The following is an 18,892-nucleotide window of genomic DNA, read 5'->3' on the forward strand; positions in this document are numbered from 1 at the left end:
CTTCATTCAATTTTATGTCTTATAGGGTTTATACTGAGTACAATATTGTATAACTGTATTAATTCAACACTGTGAACCTAAAAATTGACAGCCAATTTTTAGAGATGCATCTTAGCTCTGGAAATTGTTATTGGATATGTCAATGCTGTTGTAATGAAATGCTTCTCCTAAGTATGTGGTTATTAGGTTCAACAGCGAACCTAAAAATTTTAGAGCCACTTTTGAATGAGATGTATCTTTGCTCTGGAAACTGTTATTGAGTATGTTAAAGCTGTAATGAAATGCTTCTTCTAAAAAATTTTTTAAAAATATTAAAAAACTAGATTATTTAAAAATGTTGATTTAGAAAACAAACACTAGGGGCTGGAGAGATGGCTCAGCAGTTAAGAACACTGACTGCTCTTGCAGAGGACCCAGGTTCAATTCCCAGAACCCACATGGCGGTGACGAACCGTCCTTAACTCCAGTTCCAAGGGAGTCTGAAACCCTCTTCTGACCTCTGCAGCATTGAATGACATGGGTGCATTCACATGCATGTAGGCAATACACTCATACACATAAAATAAAAATAATAAAAGAAAACAAAGTATAGGTAAGCAACTCTTTTATTTGGTGAATACATATATCTCCAGTAATTTCTCCCACAGGTGCACTTTAGTATCTTGACCAAATACTTTATACATATACACTAAAATACATGAATAGAATTTTCCTAAGAGCACAGTTTTATAATAGTCAAAACATTGAAACAATTTAAATGTCCAATATTAGACTCCAAATAATAAGTTATAATGAAACATTAAAATGGATATTTGAGGTATATTGTATACTGGGATGCTACAGTAATTAAAAGAATGTTTACACTGTATCAATTAATATGAATGAATCATGTGAACATCGGATTTAGTAAATAAAAGAAGGTATAAGAATACATTTCGTGGTCGTGCACGCCTTTAATCCCAGCACTCGGGAGGCAGAGGCAGGCAGATCTCTGTGAGTTCAAGGCCAAAGTGTTCTACATAGTGAGTTCCAGGATAGCTGGAGCTACAGGGAGACCCTGTCTCAAGAAGACCAAAAAAAAAAATGCAGTCAAAAAAAAGAAAGAAAAAAGAATACATTTGGTATGATTCAGTCTTATACAATGTTCAATAACAGGCAAAATTAAACTCTAGACTATTGTATAGATGGAAAGAAGTATATAGTACAATGAAATAGTTGTCATTAGGGTCAGGACAGTGAATTCTCTTGGTAGAAGCTAGGGAAGGTCATTATTGAAAAGGCCTTTGTAAGGATCTTTAAGGGAGTCCTCAGTTTTCTCTTTTCTAGAGTACCTGATAATTGCATGGGTTCTTTATAATCACTTATTTTTGCTTTATAAGTATTTACTAAAGTGTACCTTTATGTTTTGCATGTTTTTCTGTGTTGTGATAAGAGTGAAATAAAAATTTTAATCATTAATCCTTTAATAGAATCTCCCTCCCCCAAAGATGGGTTTAGTCAATGGCTTTAAGAAAGGAAAAACAGAGCCAGGTGTGGTGGTGCATGCCTTTGATCCCAGCACTTGGGAGGCATCAGCATGTGGATCTCTGTGAGATATAGGCCAGCCTGGTCTACAGAGTGAATTCCCAGCCAGGTGGGACTGCAGGGAGACTCTGCCTCAAAAAGCCCAAAAAAAGAAAGAAAGAAAGAAATTAAGAAAGAAAGAAAGAAAGAAAGAAAGAAAGAAAGAAAGAAAGAAAGAAAGAAAGAAAGAAAGAAAGAAAGAAAGAAAGAAAGAAAGAAAGAAAGAAAGAAAGAAAGAAAGAAAGAAAGAAAGAAAGAAAGAAAGAAAGAAAGAAAGAAAGAAAGAAAGAAAGAAAGAAAAAACAGACAGAGCTGAACAGATGGCTCAGAGGTTAAGAGCACTTGCTTGTCTTCCAGATGATATGAATTCGGTTCCCAGTAGGGAAAAACTCACAAATCTTCTGTAACTGCATTTCCAAGGGATCTGACACCCTCTTCAGGTCGCCATGGGCACCCAAACACGTGGCAAATGCGCACACACACACAAACATAAAATAATAAAAATATAAATGAATCCTCTTTAAAAAAAGAAAAATGAGAAGCAGAGCTACTACTTGTCTTGAAATAAAGATTCCACAAAGTCTAACATTACAAGACCTCAATTTCCAAATGTCTTCATTTCTGTATGTATGTAAAATAAGCAAAGCTCTTTGTGACATACTTTTTAGGAAATAGTCAGCTACCTTAGCTCATGGTGGTATAGTCCAAAGAGGTTCTTTATTGACTCAAAACTGGGAAATCTCTGGTAGAGATGATTTTTAACATGGTTGGAATCCATAGTTGATACTTTGTCATCAGAAATCTGCTGTTTGTAGTTCTGCTCATATGGTGAGTTTTGTTTTGTTTTTCTTCTCCCTTCCCTCCCCTCCCCTTCCATCCCTTTTTCTCCCCTTCCTGTCTTTTTTGCCTTTTTTAATTGAGTAGGTCATAAGGGAGGCTGCTAGGTTTCGCTTTCGAAACTCCAATGAAAAGGACTATCTTTTGCAAGCCCTCCCTGTCTTTTTACACCTGGAGACTTTCAAATGACCTGCCTTGGAACACCTGCCATCACTGAAACAGTCACTAAGTCTGGCTGACATAGAGCTGGATCAGGCCTCCTTAAAAACAGAATGAGTTTCCTATTGGAAAAAAGGTTCAGAAGCCACATATTATCATCACTGTAGCATGCTATTCCCTAGGCAGGATGTTTTGCACAGTCTAAGAGAGTAAAAAGGTAGCTAGAAGTAAGCAAGTAGGCCTGCATGCATTCTCTCTGCTCCTTACTGTGGATGTGATATGACTAGATTCTTGAGTCCCTGCCTTGACTTCCCCTCAGTGATGGACTGCAACCTGGACTTATAAGTTGAATTAGTGCCTTCTCCCCTTATTACTATTGTGTTTTATCATAACAACAGAAATGACACTAGAACAGCTTCCAAAATACTTTTCTTGTCCAAAAGAAAGAAACACTTGTTTCCCTATTGTGAGTTAGCCCTGGCATAAAGGATATTTGGGCCATTTTCCAACTTCTCCCATATACACACATACATATACATACGTGAATATAGATATGAGTATACATATATATACTTAGTTATCTTTAAATTTTTCTTCCTTAATCCTTCTATGTAGATACTATCAAATGCTTCTCTGCCCTTTCAAAACAGAATTCCTCAAAAGATGTTAAAAAGAACAACTACATGTTTGAATTATTGTCCAACACCTTTTAAGTTAATGTAACCTTGGGCTGGATCCCTAAACTGAGATTCACTTTCATCATTTATAATATGGGGTTAGTATCATCTTTCTAGGGTGATTATGAGTATTAAGTGCCTTATGTTATGAGTGTAAAGAATATTACTTTATACCTGTCACAAAAAGAGCAGTCATGATACTAAATTCAGACTTTCCTTAATAGATTTATAGTTATTGGCAAATCAATTAATGTAGCTGAACTTCACTAGTCTTATGTTTCAAATGTAAAAATAACGCCTATTGGGCCGTGCGTGGTGGCGCACACCTTTAATCCCAGCACTCAGGAGGCAGAGGCAGGCAGATCTCTGTGAGTTCAAGGCTAGCCTGGTCTATGTAGTGAGTTCCGGGACAGCTGGGACTACAGGGAGACCCTGGCTCAAACAGACAAAAAAAAAAAAAAAAAAAAAAAAAAAAAAAAAAGCCTATTTCATAAGATTTTGGGCAAATCTGGTAGAGTCCTAAATATGTCTGATAATGGTAACTGCTGCTATTATTTCTAAAAGTTATTATATACACAGCCAGTTTCTTCTGGCCCCTGGTCCTCCTAATTTAAATTGGTAACACATAGGAAATTAATGGCCTGACATTCAGTTTAGATGCATTTTGGCATCTATTTGATTTAAAGAGTGAGTAAACAGCCAGCAGTTTTCATTCTATTTGCATTTCAGTACATAGACAGAAAATGAAGACTCATGAGCTTATGACTTTTCAAAATGCACCCATCATTGTTGAAGAAAATCAGTGAAGTATTCACTGCCTTTGGAGAAAAACTTGGATCATTTCAAAAAGATGTGAAACAATGAGGTGAATAGGAAACAGTTTTATCATAAATATGGAGATTATTTTTAATTAACAAAATTCAGTTTTTCTCCACAGAATAGCCATTTGTGTGTGTGTGTGTGTGTGTGTGTGTTTGGGTTTCATTTTTTTTAGGGTCTCTCTTGTAGCCCCAGCTGGCCTGGAGCTTACTGTGTAGACTGGGCTGGCATCAATCTTACAGAGATCCACTTGCCTGTGCCGTCTGAGTGCTGGTATTAAAGGTGTGTGCCATGCCTGGCTTCCAGAGAATATCTTGGTATATATTTCTTGAGTCTTAAAGATTTGCTTTCTTTTACAATTTGTTGTAGATATACAATGAGAGGCTTAGAGATGGTCTCCTTCAGTGATGGTCTTCAGCAGTACTGATGGCAAATCCTTATCAGCATTTTTTACCTAACAGTGATTACATCATGTGTAGTTCTTAGAGTATACATAGTAAGCAGAGGTTTCTTTGTATTTCATACACACATGGAGAACATTTTGATATCTTAAATTACAAGATTTTAGTTTTCATTTCCTCATTGCCTCAATTAAATAACATGGATTCTCTGAGAATATACAGCAAAAATAAGAATTTGGTATTAAATATTCCCACATCTTTATATTTTATTTTAAAATATATCACTCATTTATTTACATTCTACTTTAGATGAATTGCATACCAGTGATAAGTGATTATCTTGTTGAATTAAGTATTTATCATGATAATGAATTAAACAGTCATTTTAATGTTTTTGTTTTGAAGTAGGTAGTTACTCTTGGGGAAATTGTATATAGTGAGGTGAGGTTTTAAAGAACAGACACATATTAAGTGTTAGATACTAATTGACTTTCTTTAATGCTAATTTTCTATCCTTGATAGTCAATGGACAATATGGGTAATATATGTTTCTTTGTTTTGCATTTGCGGTAATAGCACAGGAGTTCAAATGCTAATGTTATTGCATTTAGTTGCCCCCCCCCCTTTAAAAATAGGGTCTCATATAGCCCTCAAGCTATATGGGTAAGGAGGTGAGGGTTACCTTGAACTCCTGATCCTTTTGTCTCTGCCAAGTGCTAAGACCAAAGGTGTGCACCACCAAACCCAGCCTTTGCTGCCTCTTGGTTCTAGCTCTCATACCAATATTTTTCGTCTACCCTTTCATGACTTTTACCTTGGAAGCTATTGATAGACTCCTGTATTTATGAAGCAGACTTTCATTGTTTAAGACCAGTATACTTATAGTTGTATTAATGTTATTCTAAACAAATATTTAATACTTGATATTTATTAAAGACCTGTATACAGATCTGTGGACAGAGAATGATGAATAAGATTCAGAGTGTAAAAGCACACTAACTATAATAAATGTATATTAGTTAATTTTTCTGTTGCTATGATAAATTACCCTACCCAAAGCAACTTAAAGGAGAAAGGGTTTATTCAGGTTCACAGTTAGAGGTCCCAGTCCATACTGGTGGTAAAGTCATGGTGGTAGGAGCTTGAAGTGGCTGGTCGCATGGAGTCCCTACTCAGGAAACAGAGTGATGAATGCTCAGCTTACTTTCTTCTTCTTTTTAGTCTACAACCCCAGACCATGGACTAGAACCACTGCCAGTGGTGGGTCAGCCCATCTCCGTTAACCTGATCTCTCACAGGCATTCCCAGAGCTTTGTCATCTGGGTTGTCCCTTCAAGTTGACAATATAAACCATCACAGGATGTAAGAAAGGGTTTGCTGATAATGGATACATTTATTTTATTTATTTCATTTTGTATTTGTGGCACATAGGTGTATATGCATTTGTGTGTGTGGGGGTACATGTGTATATTAGTGAATGTGGAGGTAAATGTTCAACATCAGTGTCTTTCCGTTGCTCTCCACGTTATTTTTTTCTCTCACTGAGCTCTTAGCTCATCTGGCTCCAGGGATCTGCCTACACTGTCCCTGTAGGGCTGGAATTATAGATGTGTACCACCATACTTAGATCTTTATGTCAGGTCTTCATGTTTACAGGACAAGCACTCTACCTACTGAGCAATCTCTACAGCTCATGATAATAAATGTATTAAGTAAAGAAGGAGAAATATCACAGGAAACTGAAATAGACATGCTAAGTAGATATAATTAATCTTTGAAGTAGAAATATTTATGTTTCTGCTTTCCAAAGGACCACACAGATTTCTCACTAAATTCTCACTTATTTTGTTACCAGACTTTTAAAGTATATTTTAAAATAAAATGGAGATCTTTTTTAAAGTTTAAAAACTCATTCAATTTTATGGCTTACAGGGCTTATACTGAGTTCAGTATTGTATAACCGTATTAATTCAAAAGCAAATCTAAAAATTTTATAACCACTTTTGAAAGAGATGTGTCTTTGCTCTGGAAACTGTTATTGAGTATGTTAAAGCTGTAATGAAATGCTTCTTCTAAAAAAAATTTAAAAAATATTCATAGGAGTCATTTTAGTCTTCTTATGATGAGATAATATTTGACATTCTATAATAGCTCATATCTAGTCTTCACAAATAATGTTGATTCTACTGCAGCTGGACTGAGCACATTGTTGGTTTTTTTCATGTGGCTTATTGACTAAAACCTAAAAGCATGATTATATTGCTGAATTTATACAGGAAGAATATTAACTCAAATACCACCTCTCTCCCCATATGTAGCCATATATTTTTTAAGATTATGGACTGAAAGTATCAAGTAATAGTCAACAAGTTTTAATTTTTATACATGAAGATCAAACTATTAAATAGTTTTGTTTTCAAAATTGGGTATTTTATATTCTTTGCATGAGGAAGAAAAAAACACAGAGGAGATACAGGTATGGAATTTAATTTTCTTACCTAAAAATAAACAGAAATTTGTGTCTACTTGTTATTATCCTGTAGTTATTTTGAATGAGTCATCCTGATCTGGCCCCTACTTCTTTCCTCCTTTACTTGTTCTCGATCTGTAGTAATACTATCAACATACCCAACCTCACATTTCCCAAGATTTCCATCTTTATCGAATGAGTTTCCCATGTCTTCATCCTTTGGGAAAGTATATTCCATTCCATTTGTGCCCCCCAGTGCCTCCCACAGTGTCTGTGTCTCAGCTGTGCCATGACTCTGTAGGAAGGCCACAAGGCATTTAAACCATCTATTTGCTCCAGTGGTTTTACCACATTCAAGGAGGTAAACATTTATTATCTCCCTTATAAGTTGCCAGGTAGCAAAATATTCAGCTAATTGTCATCTCTTAGAGACTGAGTTAGTTTCTCTAAGGCTGAATTTAGTTATTTTAGATGCAACTTTTTTAAAATTGCCACTTGAGAAGAGATTCAGTGGAAAATAATGAGGATTAGTTTTTTATTAGGAGAACACTATGGGCCATAAAGGTACAAATCAGCATCACTTGAGGAAAGAATGATAGTGCTGAAAGAGCAAATTCAGTGCCCTTGTACTCTAAACAGCTAAACAGCACTGAAAACACTTGCAAATTTGAACTGCTAAGGTCAGTGGCCAGACTTTATAAAAAGGTTTTAGATAACTCATGGATATAAATGAAATAAACTAATGTTTAGATAATCAAAAAGATAATGAAATATACTTAATTGTAGGAGATTTTATTTAAATTTAGATCTTTCCTAGTTTATAAGTAGGCAATATAAGTGACTGATTTGGGTAGGAACTTAAACAATTATATTTCTAAATGGGTAAATGAAACTCTCTTTGATTCAGGCATGAAGTTAAACTAATCAGGATATGAAATAATAATCAAATGGTCTTTCCCAAATTCAGATTTTCCAGGGTAACATTTTTTCTACCTCATTTCCATTAGTTGTTTGAGAAATTTATACGTTGTATTCTAATAATATTTACCCCCTCCCCTAACACTTCTCAGTATCACACACCCTTTTCCCTATCCACCCAACTTTGTATCTTTTATATTTTAAACACATTGAGTTCAATTTATGCTACCTATCTTCTCTTGGAGTGTGGTCAACCTTCCAGGGAGCCTCATTATTAAAGAAAACTGACTCTTCCCCTTCTAGCAGCTATCTATTGTCAATTGCTCCTTCTCTAGGAGTGGGACATTGTGCCCACCTGCCCTCTTCATATTAGAATTTTGTCTGATTTGAACTTGGTCAGGTCTGTGCATGCTGTCAAAACCACTGCTATGGGTTCACATGTGCAACTGCCCTGTTGTGTCTGGAAAACACTGCTTCATTGTAGTCATCCACCACCCCTGGCTCTTACAGTTTTCTGCCCCCTCTTCTATGATGATCCCTTAGTCTTGTGAGGAAGGGTATGAAATAGATATCCCATTTAGGGCTGAGGATCTATATTCTCTTATTTTCTGCACCTTGGCCAGTTGTCACTCTCTGTGTTTTTGTTTTTTGTTTGTTTCTTTTAATCTTTCTTCTTCTTTGATTTATTTATTTTTTAAAGGGGCTTTTGGTTACTCCAACATTCCCCCCTCTGAAAAGGTAACCCTAAAATCTTTTAAGGATTAGATAAAAGCTCCCAAATATTTTTGACATTTTTGGCCTATGGAACAGAGTATGTTGCTAAGAGGCCCAAGTACATTGTGAATTTTAGCCAAGAAACTGGCTACTTTTCTTTGGGGCCTTTTTACCCTAACTGCCTAGCCAATTCCTACTTCCTATTCTTATCATACCATCCTCTGAAGAGGTTATCCAAATTACCAATAGGGAATCAGGACACAGACCACTCTGGCTTCTTCCATGCTGAACAGGGACACAGGATGAGGCAATTGGAGTGCCTCTTCAGTGGGTCTATCTAAAAGACTCCCAAATTGCATAACTCTTATCTCTAAGGGGAAAAGAAAGTCCTTGAATCATAAATAGGAGCTGTGAAGGAGAAATAAAGGTAAGAGTAATTAGCAATACAAGTTCTAAACAAGGAACTAGAAAAAAGTCAAAACGGCAGTTTTCAAATGTTCATATGAGAGTCCATTGGAATTTCTTGACAAGGGCTTCCATAAGTATCCCTCTATTGGGATCCTTCTCATTTTAATTTGTCTCCCAAGGCTGAACTCTAGAGTGATGGATTCAGGATTGCTTTCAGGTATTTTGATAGTTGTTGGAGTGGTTAGAATCAGTGTCAGTTCCCTTTCAAAGGCTTCTAGATAGAAGGAGAAAACAGATTTATCCATCATTTTAGAACAATAGCTGGTTGTATCCCTTAGCTACAGGTGGGCAGTACAGTATTGGAGACCAAGATTTGAAGTCTTCCATCTGAACAGCACTTTCTGCTTAGGAACAAAATCATCAATGAGAAATAATTGTCTAAATAACTTTTTATATAGACTTAAGCTTAATGTCTGGGAAGTGTAATCCCTTGAACTCTTAAAGAAATATATTGATGACTTTACTCTTTGATTATACTTTCCTTCTGGGTATTTAAGACCATACAGTTGGCCCAAATAAATCAATTTATTTTTATACTTAAGGTCATTTGAGGACCTGTTCCTCAGGGGTCACCTGGGCTTGGGAGGAGCTCCTGGTTTCTTTCTTTTACCAGTTCCATCTGTGTGAAGATAAGTCAAAGGTTCTGCTCAACCATGCCTGGCTTCACTTGGAAGCATGAATGAGATGTTTCCTCTGAATTGACCCTCCTCTTTGTAGACTGGACACTGGTTCAAGTCCATCTCGTGGTGTCTCCATGACCTCCCTGGACAAGAGGACAGGTAACTTACCATAGTTACAGGACATTTTGAGAGATGTTCCATAGTCCCCTGGAACTTAGTTGACCTTGGAAGGCAAGGGGCAAAAACTGTCCTTTAAGTCCCTCTGACCACATTAGTACAGGCTCAAACTATGGCTGTTAAACATCCAGTAAGGTTAGTTCCACCAATCTGATACTTTTAATTATTATATGCTATTTAGATAAAGCTTGGGTAAAACACCAAATATTCTCAGATAAACCTTGACTAGATGTATATTTTGTTCCTTAAACTAGTTGACTAAACTATGACCATAGAAATTTTAAGATTATGTGTATATTATTTTTGTCTTATCCTTTATATATAGACCTTCATCACTTGTTTAGGCTTTCTCATTTTTTTCTATTTTGGAAAATATCTCCATATCCTTTTAACATCTTTTTTTGAGGTGGGGCTTCTTTTTAAGACAGGGTCTCCCAGTATCCCCAGCTGGCCTGGAAATCACTGTGTAGACCAGGCTGGCCTCGAACTCACAGAGATCCATCTTCCTCTGCCTCTGGAGTCCTGAGATTAAAGGTGGGTCCACCACACTCCAACTTATCCTTTTGATATCTTTCACATTCTCATTTTCTTTTCTTTTTCTTTTTTTTTTTTTTTTTAGTAATTATGCAACATAATAGCATTAACAAATAAATTTTCCATGTGTTGTGAGAATTCTTTTTCTGGGGATGCTAAGCAATGCTTATTCCCTTTTAAAGTTCTAGTGTCAAGCCAATGTTTGATTAAAGTTTTATTGGGGAACCAGTGAATTTATTGAGTTTACTTACCGAGGTAACTGAGGGGTTGCTGAGGTGTATGTATGACCTGAGGGTATGCACACTGGAAAACCTTTACCCAGCATGAGTCATGCCTTCTCTTCCTAACCTTCCCCAGACTGTATACTTTAGCCCTCCCCAAATCCAGGAGACCATGAGTGATTAGGGTCAAATTACATACAATTGCCTGGGAAGAGTGGCTGGATAATCCAGTGAGGGTCCAGTGACCCTGCTTGGCCCTCTTTTAATGAATGAGCACAACTGTCAACATGCCCAATTGTGGCAATGTTTAGTGATCAGGCTCAGCTGAAGTCATGATGAAGTAGTTATTTCATGCAGAAGGGACTGCTGTATAGCATCATCTTATTAAAAGGACCTGAAATTTAAAAGGAATTGATGCTAGAATCCACACATGGAGAGAACATATGTTGTGTGTGTGTGTTTTTTTTTTTTTGAGTCTGTTACTTCACTTAGTATAACAGTTTCTAGATCCAGCCATTTACCTGCAAATTTCATTATTTCATCTTTCTTTACTGCTGAATAGAACTCAATTGTGTAAATATACCACATTTTTGTTAACCATTCATCAGTTGAGGGGCACTTGGTTGCTTCCATCTCTTAGCTCTTGTGAAAAGACCAGCAACAAACATGGTTGTATAAGTGTCTCTACAATAGGATGAGTCCTTTGGGTATATGCCAACGAGTGATATAGCTAAGTCATATGATAGGCTCATTTTTAGTTTTTTAAGAGTTCTCCACGCTGTTTTCCATAGGGGTTGCACGAGTTTGCAATCCCACCAACAGTAAAAGAGTGTTCCCCTTTCTCCACATCCTCATCCACATTTGGTATCATTTGTTCTCTTCATCCTAGTCAGTCTTGATTGGAGTAAAGTGAAACCTTAGGGTGGTTTTAATTTGCATTTCCCTAATTACTAACGATGTTGGATACTATTTTAGATGTTTCTTAGCCATCTTTATTTCTTCCTTTGAGAACTTTCTGTTTAGATCTTTAGCCCATCTTTTAACTGGGTCATTTGGTTTCTCGATTCTTTGTTTTTTGAGTACTTTATATATTCTGGATGTTAAACCTCCGTTAGATGTGTCACTGGTGAAGATTTTTTTCCCATTCTGTGGGTTTTCTCTTCAGTTTTTTTTTTCTTCACTTTTTTAATTGTTTCTTTTACTGTACAGAAGCTTTTTATTTTTATGAGGTCCCACTTGTTTGCTGACCTTAATTCCTGAACAACTTCTGTCCGATTTAGAAAATCCTTTCTACATCTATATCTTGTAAGTTATTGTCAGTATTTTCTTCTAGTAGTTTCAGGGTTTCAATTTCACATTGAGGTCTTTGATCCATTTGGAGTTGACTTTTGTACAAGGTGAAAGATAAGGATCTAGTTTCATTCTTCTACAGGTGGAGATCTAGTTTTGCCAGCACCATTTGTTGAAGATGCTGTGTTTCCTCCATTGTGTGTTCTTGGCACCTTTCTCAAATATCAGGTGGCTGAAATTATGCATACTCAGGTTTGGGTTTTCATTGATGTTCCATGATATGTGTGTATTTTTGTGCCATTACCATGATATTTTTATGACTGTAGCTCTGTAGTATACTTTGAGATCTGGTGTACTAATTGCTCCAGAGTTACTCTTTGTGTTCAGGATTGCTTTTGCTATCCGGGGTCTTTTGTGCTTCCATACAAATTTAAGGATGTTTTTATCTAATTCTGTGAAGTATATCATAGGGATTTTGATTGGGATTGCATTGAATCTATATATTGCTTTTGCTAGTATGGCTGTTTTCACAATATTAATTCTTCCAATCCATGAGCATGGGAGGTCCTTCCATCTCCTGGTGTCTTCCTCAATCTCTTTCTTTAATGATGTTAAGTTTTCATTGTAGAGATCTTTGGCATCTTTAGTCAGAGTTATTCCAAGATGCTTCATTAGTTTTGAAGCAACTGTAAATGGGAGAATTTCCCTCTGTTCTTTCTCCAGTTGCTTGTTATTGGTATATAGAAAGGCTATTGATTTTTGTAGATTGATTTTATAACCTGCCACTATGCTGAAAGTGTTGATCAGTTCTATTAGTTTTCTGGTGGAACTTCTGGGCTCTCTCAGGTATAGTATCATATCTTCTGCCAGAAGTGATTGTCCTCTTCTTTTCCAATTAGTACTCCTTTAATTTCCTTCTCCTGTCTTACTGCTCTAGTATGTGTTTGAAGCACTATGTTGAAAAGGAGTGGAGATAGTGGACATCCTTGTCTGGTTCCTGATTTTAATGGGAATGCTTCCAGTTTTTCTCCATTTAGAAAAATGTTGGTTGTGAGTTTATTGTATATAGCTTTAATTATGTTGAGATATGTTCCCTCTAGTCCACTTCCCTCTAGGACTTTGAACATAAATATATGCTGAATTTTATCAAAAGCCTTTTCTGCATCCATTGAGATGACAATGTGGCTCTTGTCTTTTAGTACATTTATATGATTTATGATGATTGTTGACTTACATATATTGAACCATCCCATCACCTCTGGAATAAAGCCTACTTGATCACGGTGAATGATCTTTTTGATGTGTGTCTTTATATCATTTTCAAGTATTTTGTTGAGAATTTTTGCTTCTCTGTTTATTGAGGATATAGGTCTATAGTGCTCTTTTTTGGTTGTGTCTGTACCCGGTTTGGGTTTTAGAGTGATGCTGGCTTCCTAGAAGGAATTTGGGAGTTCTCTCTCTGTTTCTATCATTTTGAATAATTTAAGTAGTATTTGTTGGAGGTCTTCTTTAAATGTCTGGTAGAATTCTGCTGTAAATACATCTGGTCGTGGGCCTTTTTTAGTTGGTAGGCTTTGTATTACTGTTTCAATTTCCTCATATGTTATAGGTCTGTTTCAACTGTTGATCTCTCCTTGGTTTAACTTTGGAGGTTCCCATGATTTCAGACATCCATCCATTTCTTTTAGACTTTCAAACTTAGTAGTGTATAGGTTTTTAAAATATTCTCTTATGATGGTTTGGATCTTTTGGATAACTGTTGTGATGATTCCCCTTTCATCTCTGATTTTGTTGATTTTGATTTGCTCTTTATTTCTTTTGGTTTTCTGGCCTAAGGGTCTTTCTTTCTTGTTTAGCTTTTCAAAGAACCAGTTCTTAGATTCATTGATTCATATATGTGTAATTTTTTTTGATTGATTGATTTTTATGTGGCTTTTGGCTACTCTAACATTCCTCCCTCTAAAGAGGTATCCCTATTCTTTGTATTGTTTTCTTTGTTTCTATTTAATTTGTCCTCTGATTTTTGTTATTTCTTCTGTTTTGCTAAGTTTGGGTTTCATTTGTTCTTGCCTTTCCAGTGTCTTGAGTTGCAGTGTTATGTCATTTATTTGAGCTCTTTCTAATTTTTTAAAGTAGGCACTTAGAGTTATAAACTTCTGTCTTAGGACTGCTTTTAAAGTGTCCCGAAGGATGTGTTGTGTTGTATTGTCCTTTTCATTGAGTTCCAGGAATTCTTTTATTTCTTTGTTAATTTCTCCTTTGACCCTCTGATTGTTTAGGAGTGTGTTCTTTAGTTGCCACGAGTTTGTGCAGTGACTAGAGCTTTGTCCAGTGTTGATTTTGCGCTTTATTGCATTGTGTTCTGATAGAATGCATGGAAGTATTTCAGTTTTTTAGTACTTATTGAGGTTTGTTTTGTGGCCCAATATGTGGTCAATTTTTGAAAACGTTCCATGGGGTGCTGAGTAGAAAGTGTGTTCTTTGGTGCTTGGGTAGAATATTCAAAAGATGTCTCTTTGGTCCATTTGATGTATGGTATCATTTAATTCAGATGTCTCTCTATTTATTCTTTGTCCAGTTGACCTGTCTAATGGAGACAGTGGGATATTGAAGTCCCCTACTATTACTGAGTTGGGGTTAATCTGTATCTTAAAGTCTTGTGTTGTTTTTATGAAATTGGGTGCACCAGAGTTTGGTGCATTATATGTTAAGGATTGTAATATCTTCTTGGTTATCTGTTCCTTTGATCAGAAAGAAATGACCCTCCTTATCTCTTCTTATTAGTTTTACTGTGAAGTCTATTTTGTATTATATTAGAATTTCAGCCCCTGGCTGTTTCTTAATGCCATTTGCTTGAAATATTCTTTTCCATTCTTTTACCTTAAAGTAGTGCCTGCCCTTGAAGGTGAAATGGGGTTCTTGCAGACAGCAAAGAGATGGATTTTGTTTCTTAATCCATCCACTTAACCTCTCTTTTGACTGGTGCGTTCAGTGCATTGCTATTTAAGATTATTGAAAGATGTATATTGGTTGTTGTCATTTTGATTGCTGTTTGTGTTCTCTGTCTAATTTTGTGTTTCCTTGATTTTATTTTTATTTTCTTTCATTGTCCCTGGGTTATAGTTTTTTTTCTTTCTCTGCTCTCTGTATTGCTTCAAGTATTCTTTGAAGGGTTGGTTTTGTCCACATGTATTCTTTCAGGATATTTGTCTCATGGAAGATTTTTTTTTTCCCTTCAACTATGATAGATAATTTTTTCTGGGTAAAGTATTCTGGACTTTCATATAAAATTGGAAATACCTTGGTCCAGCCTCTTCTGGCTTTCATAGTTTGCATTGATAAGTCAGGTGTAATTCTGATGGGCTTTCCTCTTATGTGACTTGTTTTTCTTTTGCTGCTTTCAGTATTCTCTCTTCTGTACATTCAGTGTTTTTACTATCATATGTAGTGGGGTGTTTCTTTTCTGATCCTATTTGGTGTTCTGTGTGCTTCCTGTATTTGTATGGGGATGTCTTTTCTTATTTTGGGAAATTCTTTTCTACAATCCTGTTTAAAATCTGGTCAATACCATTAACCTGAAATTCTTCTCCTTCCTCCCTTTGTATGATCCATAGATTTGGTCTTTTCATGATTTCCCACGTATCTTGCATATGCCATTCCTGTGGGTTTTTTTTTTTTTTTTTTTTTTTTTTAGACTTTACATAATCTTTGCTTGAGTGGTCTAATTCTTCACGTTCATCCTCCTGTGTTGATATTCTGTTTTCCATCTCATTTATTCTAGTGGTGAGGCTTTCCCTGTTGTTTCAAGTTGGCTTATTGAGGTTTGCACTTCCTTCTTCATTTCTGCCTGAGTTTTCTTCAATGTTTCTATCTCTTTGTGAATTCATTCAGAGGTTTATCCCTATCTTCTTTTAGTTCTTTGATTGTTTGTTCATGTATTTTTTTAAATTCATTGAATTCCTTGATCATGTTTATGATTGTTCTTTTAAATTCTGTGTCCTGGGTTATCTCTTGGGGGTTCCCCTTGTAAAACTCTTCTACACGATTCATGGAGTTTGGTGGGGACATAGTGTTTTGGGTTTCCATTTTATTATTCTTTTGTTGTAATTTTGGCATGTGAATTTCTTTTGTTGTTTATGATTCTGATATGAGAATTAAGTTGAAGTATGCTTCTGTTTATATTATCGGGGTGCCTAGATCCTTTATTGGTTATGTAAAGCTGATTGGTACAGGGTTCAGGTTCTTTCAGGTTTGATTTGGAGGGAACTGATGGCTTCAGATCAGCTATTCCGAGTACCCTTAGAAGCCCAATTCAGGTTCCAGTCAGGTACACTCAGGCTTCCTTCAACAAGGGGAGGCAGGGTCTGGGTGCTCTCAGGCAGTCCTCTGTGTTCTCAGCCCCTGTGCCAGAGGGAGGCCAGAAGGGAGGCCAGAAGGGAGGTCAGAACTTTGCACTCTGTGAAGGTCTGCTGAGATCAGAACTGCTACACCCATGGAGTTTGAAACCCACCCTCTCAGGTTGTCTGCTCTCCACCTTAGCCTTCCTAAGTCAGATCTGCCCTGGGGCCTTGAATGGGGCCTCAGGAAATCCCAGGAAGGGAGATTGGGTTTGGTGCAATTAGGGGAAACTTAAAACCACAGTGGAGGCAGGATCTGGGGCTCTCAGGCAGTCCCCTGAGTCCTCAGGCCCTCTTCCAGAGGGAGTTCAGAGGGAGGCGGGAGGGAGGCCAGAGCTGGGCACTTTGTGGTGGTCTTCTGAGATCAGAGCTGCTGCACTGATGGATTTTGGAACCCACCCTCTCAGGCTGTCTGCTAGGATCTCAGCCTTAACCTATCAAAGCCAGATCTGCCCTTGGATCTTGGGAGGGGCCTCACAATATCCCCAGTAGGGGGATGGTTATGGTGCAATTAGGGAATGCTCACGACCACATGGAGGTAGGATCCATGGGCTCTCAGGCAGTCCTCTGGGTCCTCAGGCCCTCTGCCCGACAGAGGCCAGAGGGAGGCCAGAACTCTCTGGCAGTCTGCTGAAATCAGAGCCACTACACTGATGGAGGTTGGAACCTACCATCTGGTCTTTGTGTTAATTACCATCTACAGCAAAAGAAGTTTCTCTGATCAGGGTTGAGACTTTTTTTGTTTTGTTTTCTTGAGACAGGGTCTCTCTGTTGCCCCAGCTGGCCTGGAACTCACAGAGTCGGGCCTGCTTCTGCCTCCTGAATGCTTGGATTAAATATGCGCTATTGCCTCGTCCTGGTTGAGACTTTGAAAGTAGATGTTTACATAATAATTAACCCTTAGACATTGTGTACACCTTTGTCTGCTTGGTGTAATTTTCAGAATTCCTTCTCCACATTGTTTCAGTTCTGTCATTACCAAAGTTTAGAAAATTAGCCCTTTGACTGTAGACCTTATTCTCTGGTAGAAAAATGTTTCTGAGAGGGTTAATGTATTGATTATTTAAATATTGACAGAAACTCATGAGACCCTTTCCTAAAGTTTTTTTTGAAAGAAAAATAGCAATGTCAAGAAGACTCTGGAAGTAACAGTCTCATATTATTTATCAAAATTGAATATGTGACCAGAGTGTGATGACTTATACCTATGATTCTAGCACTTAGGAGGCTGAGACAGGAAGATTGAAAGTTGAAGGCTATCCTGGGCTATATAATGAGACCATGATACAAAAAAACAAACAAACAAACCATATTTATTCTTTGCCCTACTAATCTTGCTTTTGGGAGTGTACCTTACCTATAGCCCATCCCTCTGTCAACAATCATGCATAGACAAAGCTGCTTATTGTAGTTGTTGGTGATTAAAAAAAATAATATCTCAAGTATCCATTAGTAGGAAACTGATTAAGTGAATTCTAGAATATTCATTTTAAAAAAATAAATAAAGACAGGACCTGGAGAGATGACTTAGCGATTAAGAGCACTGGCTGAGGACCTACATTAGTTCCCAGCACACACATGGTGGCTCTCAGCCATCTGTAATTCCAGTTCCATGGGATCTGATGCCCTTTTTGGCCTCTACAGGCATTGTATGACATGGGCACGCTAACATACATTCATGCAATACACTCATGCACATAAAATTAAATAAATAATATAAATGTCTTAGAGGAAAAGAAAGATATGATATAGATGTTTCTTTTTTGTAGGAAATGGGAAAATAAAAGAAATTGAATTATTTTATATAAAAGATTATTTGAAATCTTTCTTACGAAGAAACACTGGCAGAACACTGGAGAAATTATAAAGTAGTTAGGAGATTTTAATTAAGGGACCAGGGGGCAAGTATAAAGACTGAAGTCACAACCAGTCTTCAGCCCTTTTTGTGCATGACTTGAAGCAGCATTTTTAGATATTTTGCACAGTGCCGTTTATTCAGTTGTATGTGTGTGTTTTCTTGTAGATGCCAGAGGAACAAGCATTCTGCATTTTGGTAAAAATCATGTATAAATATGGTTTGCGAGACCTCTACAAAAACAATTTTGAAGATCTTCATTGCAAATTCCATCAGCTGGAGAAACTAATGCAGGTAAGTAAAAAACGGAAACTTTTATGACTCAAGGATTTGTTGTTATCAAAAAACCTGAATTGAGTTGATGAGTTGATAAGCAATTTTTAGTTAGAAGAGTTTAATGGGATACAACTGAAAGTATAAATAATTTTTTACCACTATCTGGTAAAAATTCAGAATCATTAATGTATTATTTGTACCTAATTATTTGACAATTTTTTTAAAAAGCAGTCTCATTTCCATATATTCAATTTTAATATGTCTTATTATAAGGATATATTGAGTTAGCTAGTGAAGATATTGTGAGATAAAAATTATTCTTGGTTGAGCACATGTCTTTAATCCCAGGACTTGGGAGGCAGAAGCAGGTGACTCTCTCATTGCATAAATGCCCTCATCTACATAGCAAGTTCTAGGCCAACCAGGGATGTATGCTCATACACACGCACACACACATACACACACACACACACACACACACACAGAGAGAGAGAGA

General features: G+C 36.7%; 1 protein-coding gene across 5 annotated transcripts in view; it reads left to right on the forward strand.

Annotated features, from left to right (window-relative positions):
• Rabgap1l (RAB GTPase activating protein 1 like) overlaps positions 1–18,892 on the forward strand; it is an 848,174-nt gene that overhangs the window by 523,073 nt on the left and 306,209 nt on the right. For all 5 annotated transcript variants that reach the window (XM_008826096.2, XM_029560173.1, XM_017796360.2 and 2 more), the window contains exon 16: positions 18,289–18,414. In XM_008826096.2, the coding sequence (XP_008824318.1) occupies positions 18,289–18,414 (126 nt within the window). The remainder of the gene's footprint in view (positions 1–18,288; positions 18,415–18,892) is intronic.

This window comes from Nannospalax galili, unplaced genomic scaffold (genome assembly GCF_000622305.1).
Source record: "Nannospalax galili isolate Female #2095 unplaced genomic scaffold, S.galili_v1.0 scaffold429, whole genome shotgun sequence".
Lineage (NCBI taxonomy): Eukaryota > Metazoa > Chordata > Mammalia > Rodentia > Spalacidae > Nannospalax > Nannospalax galili.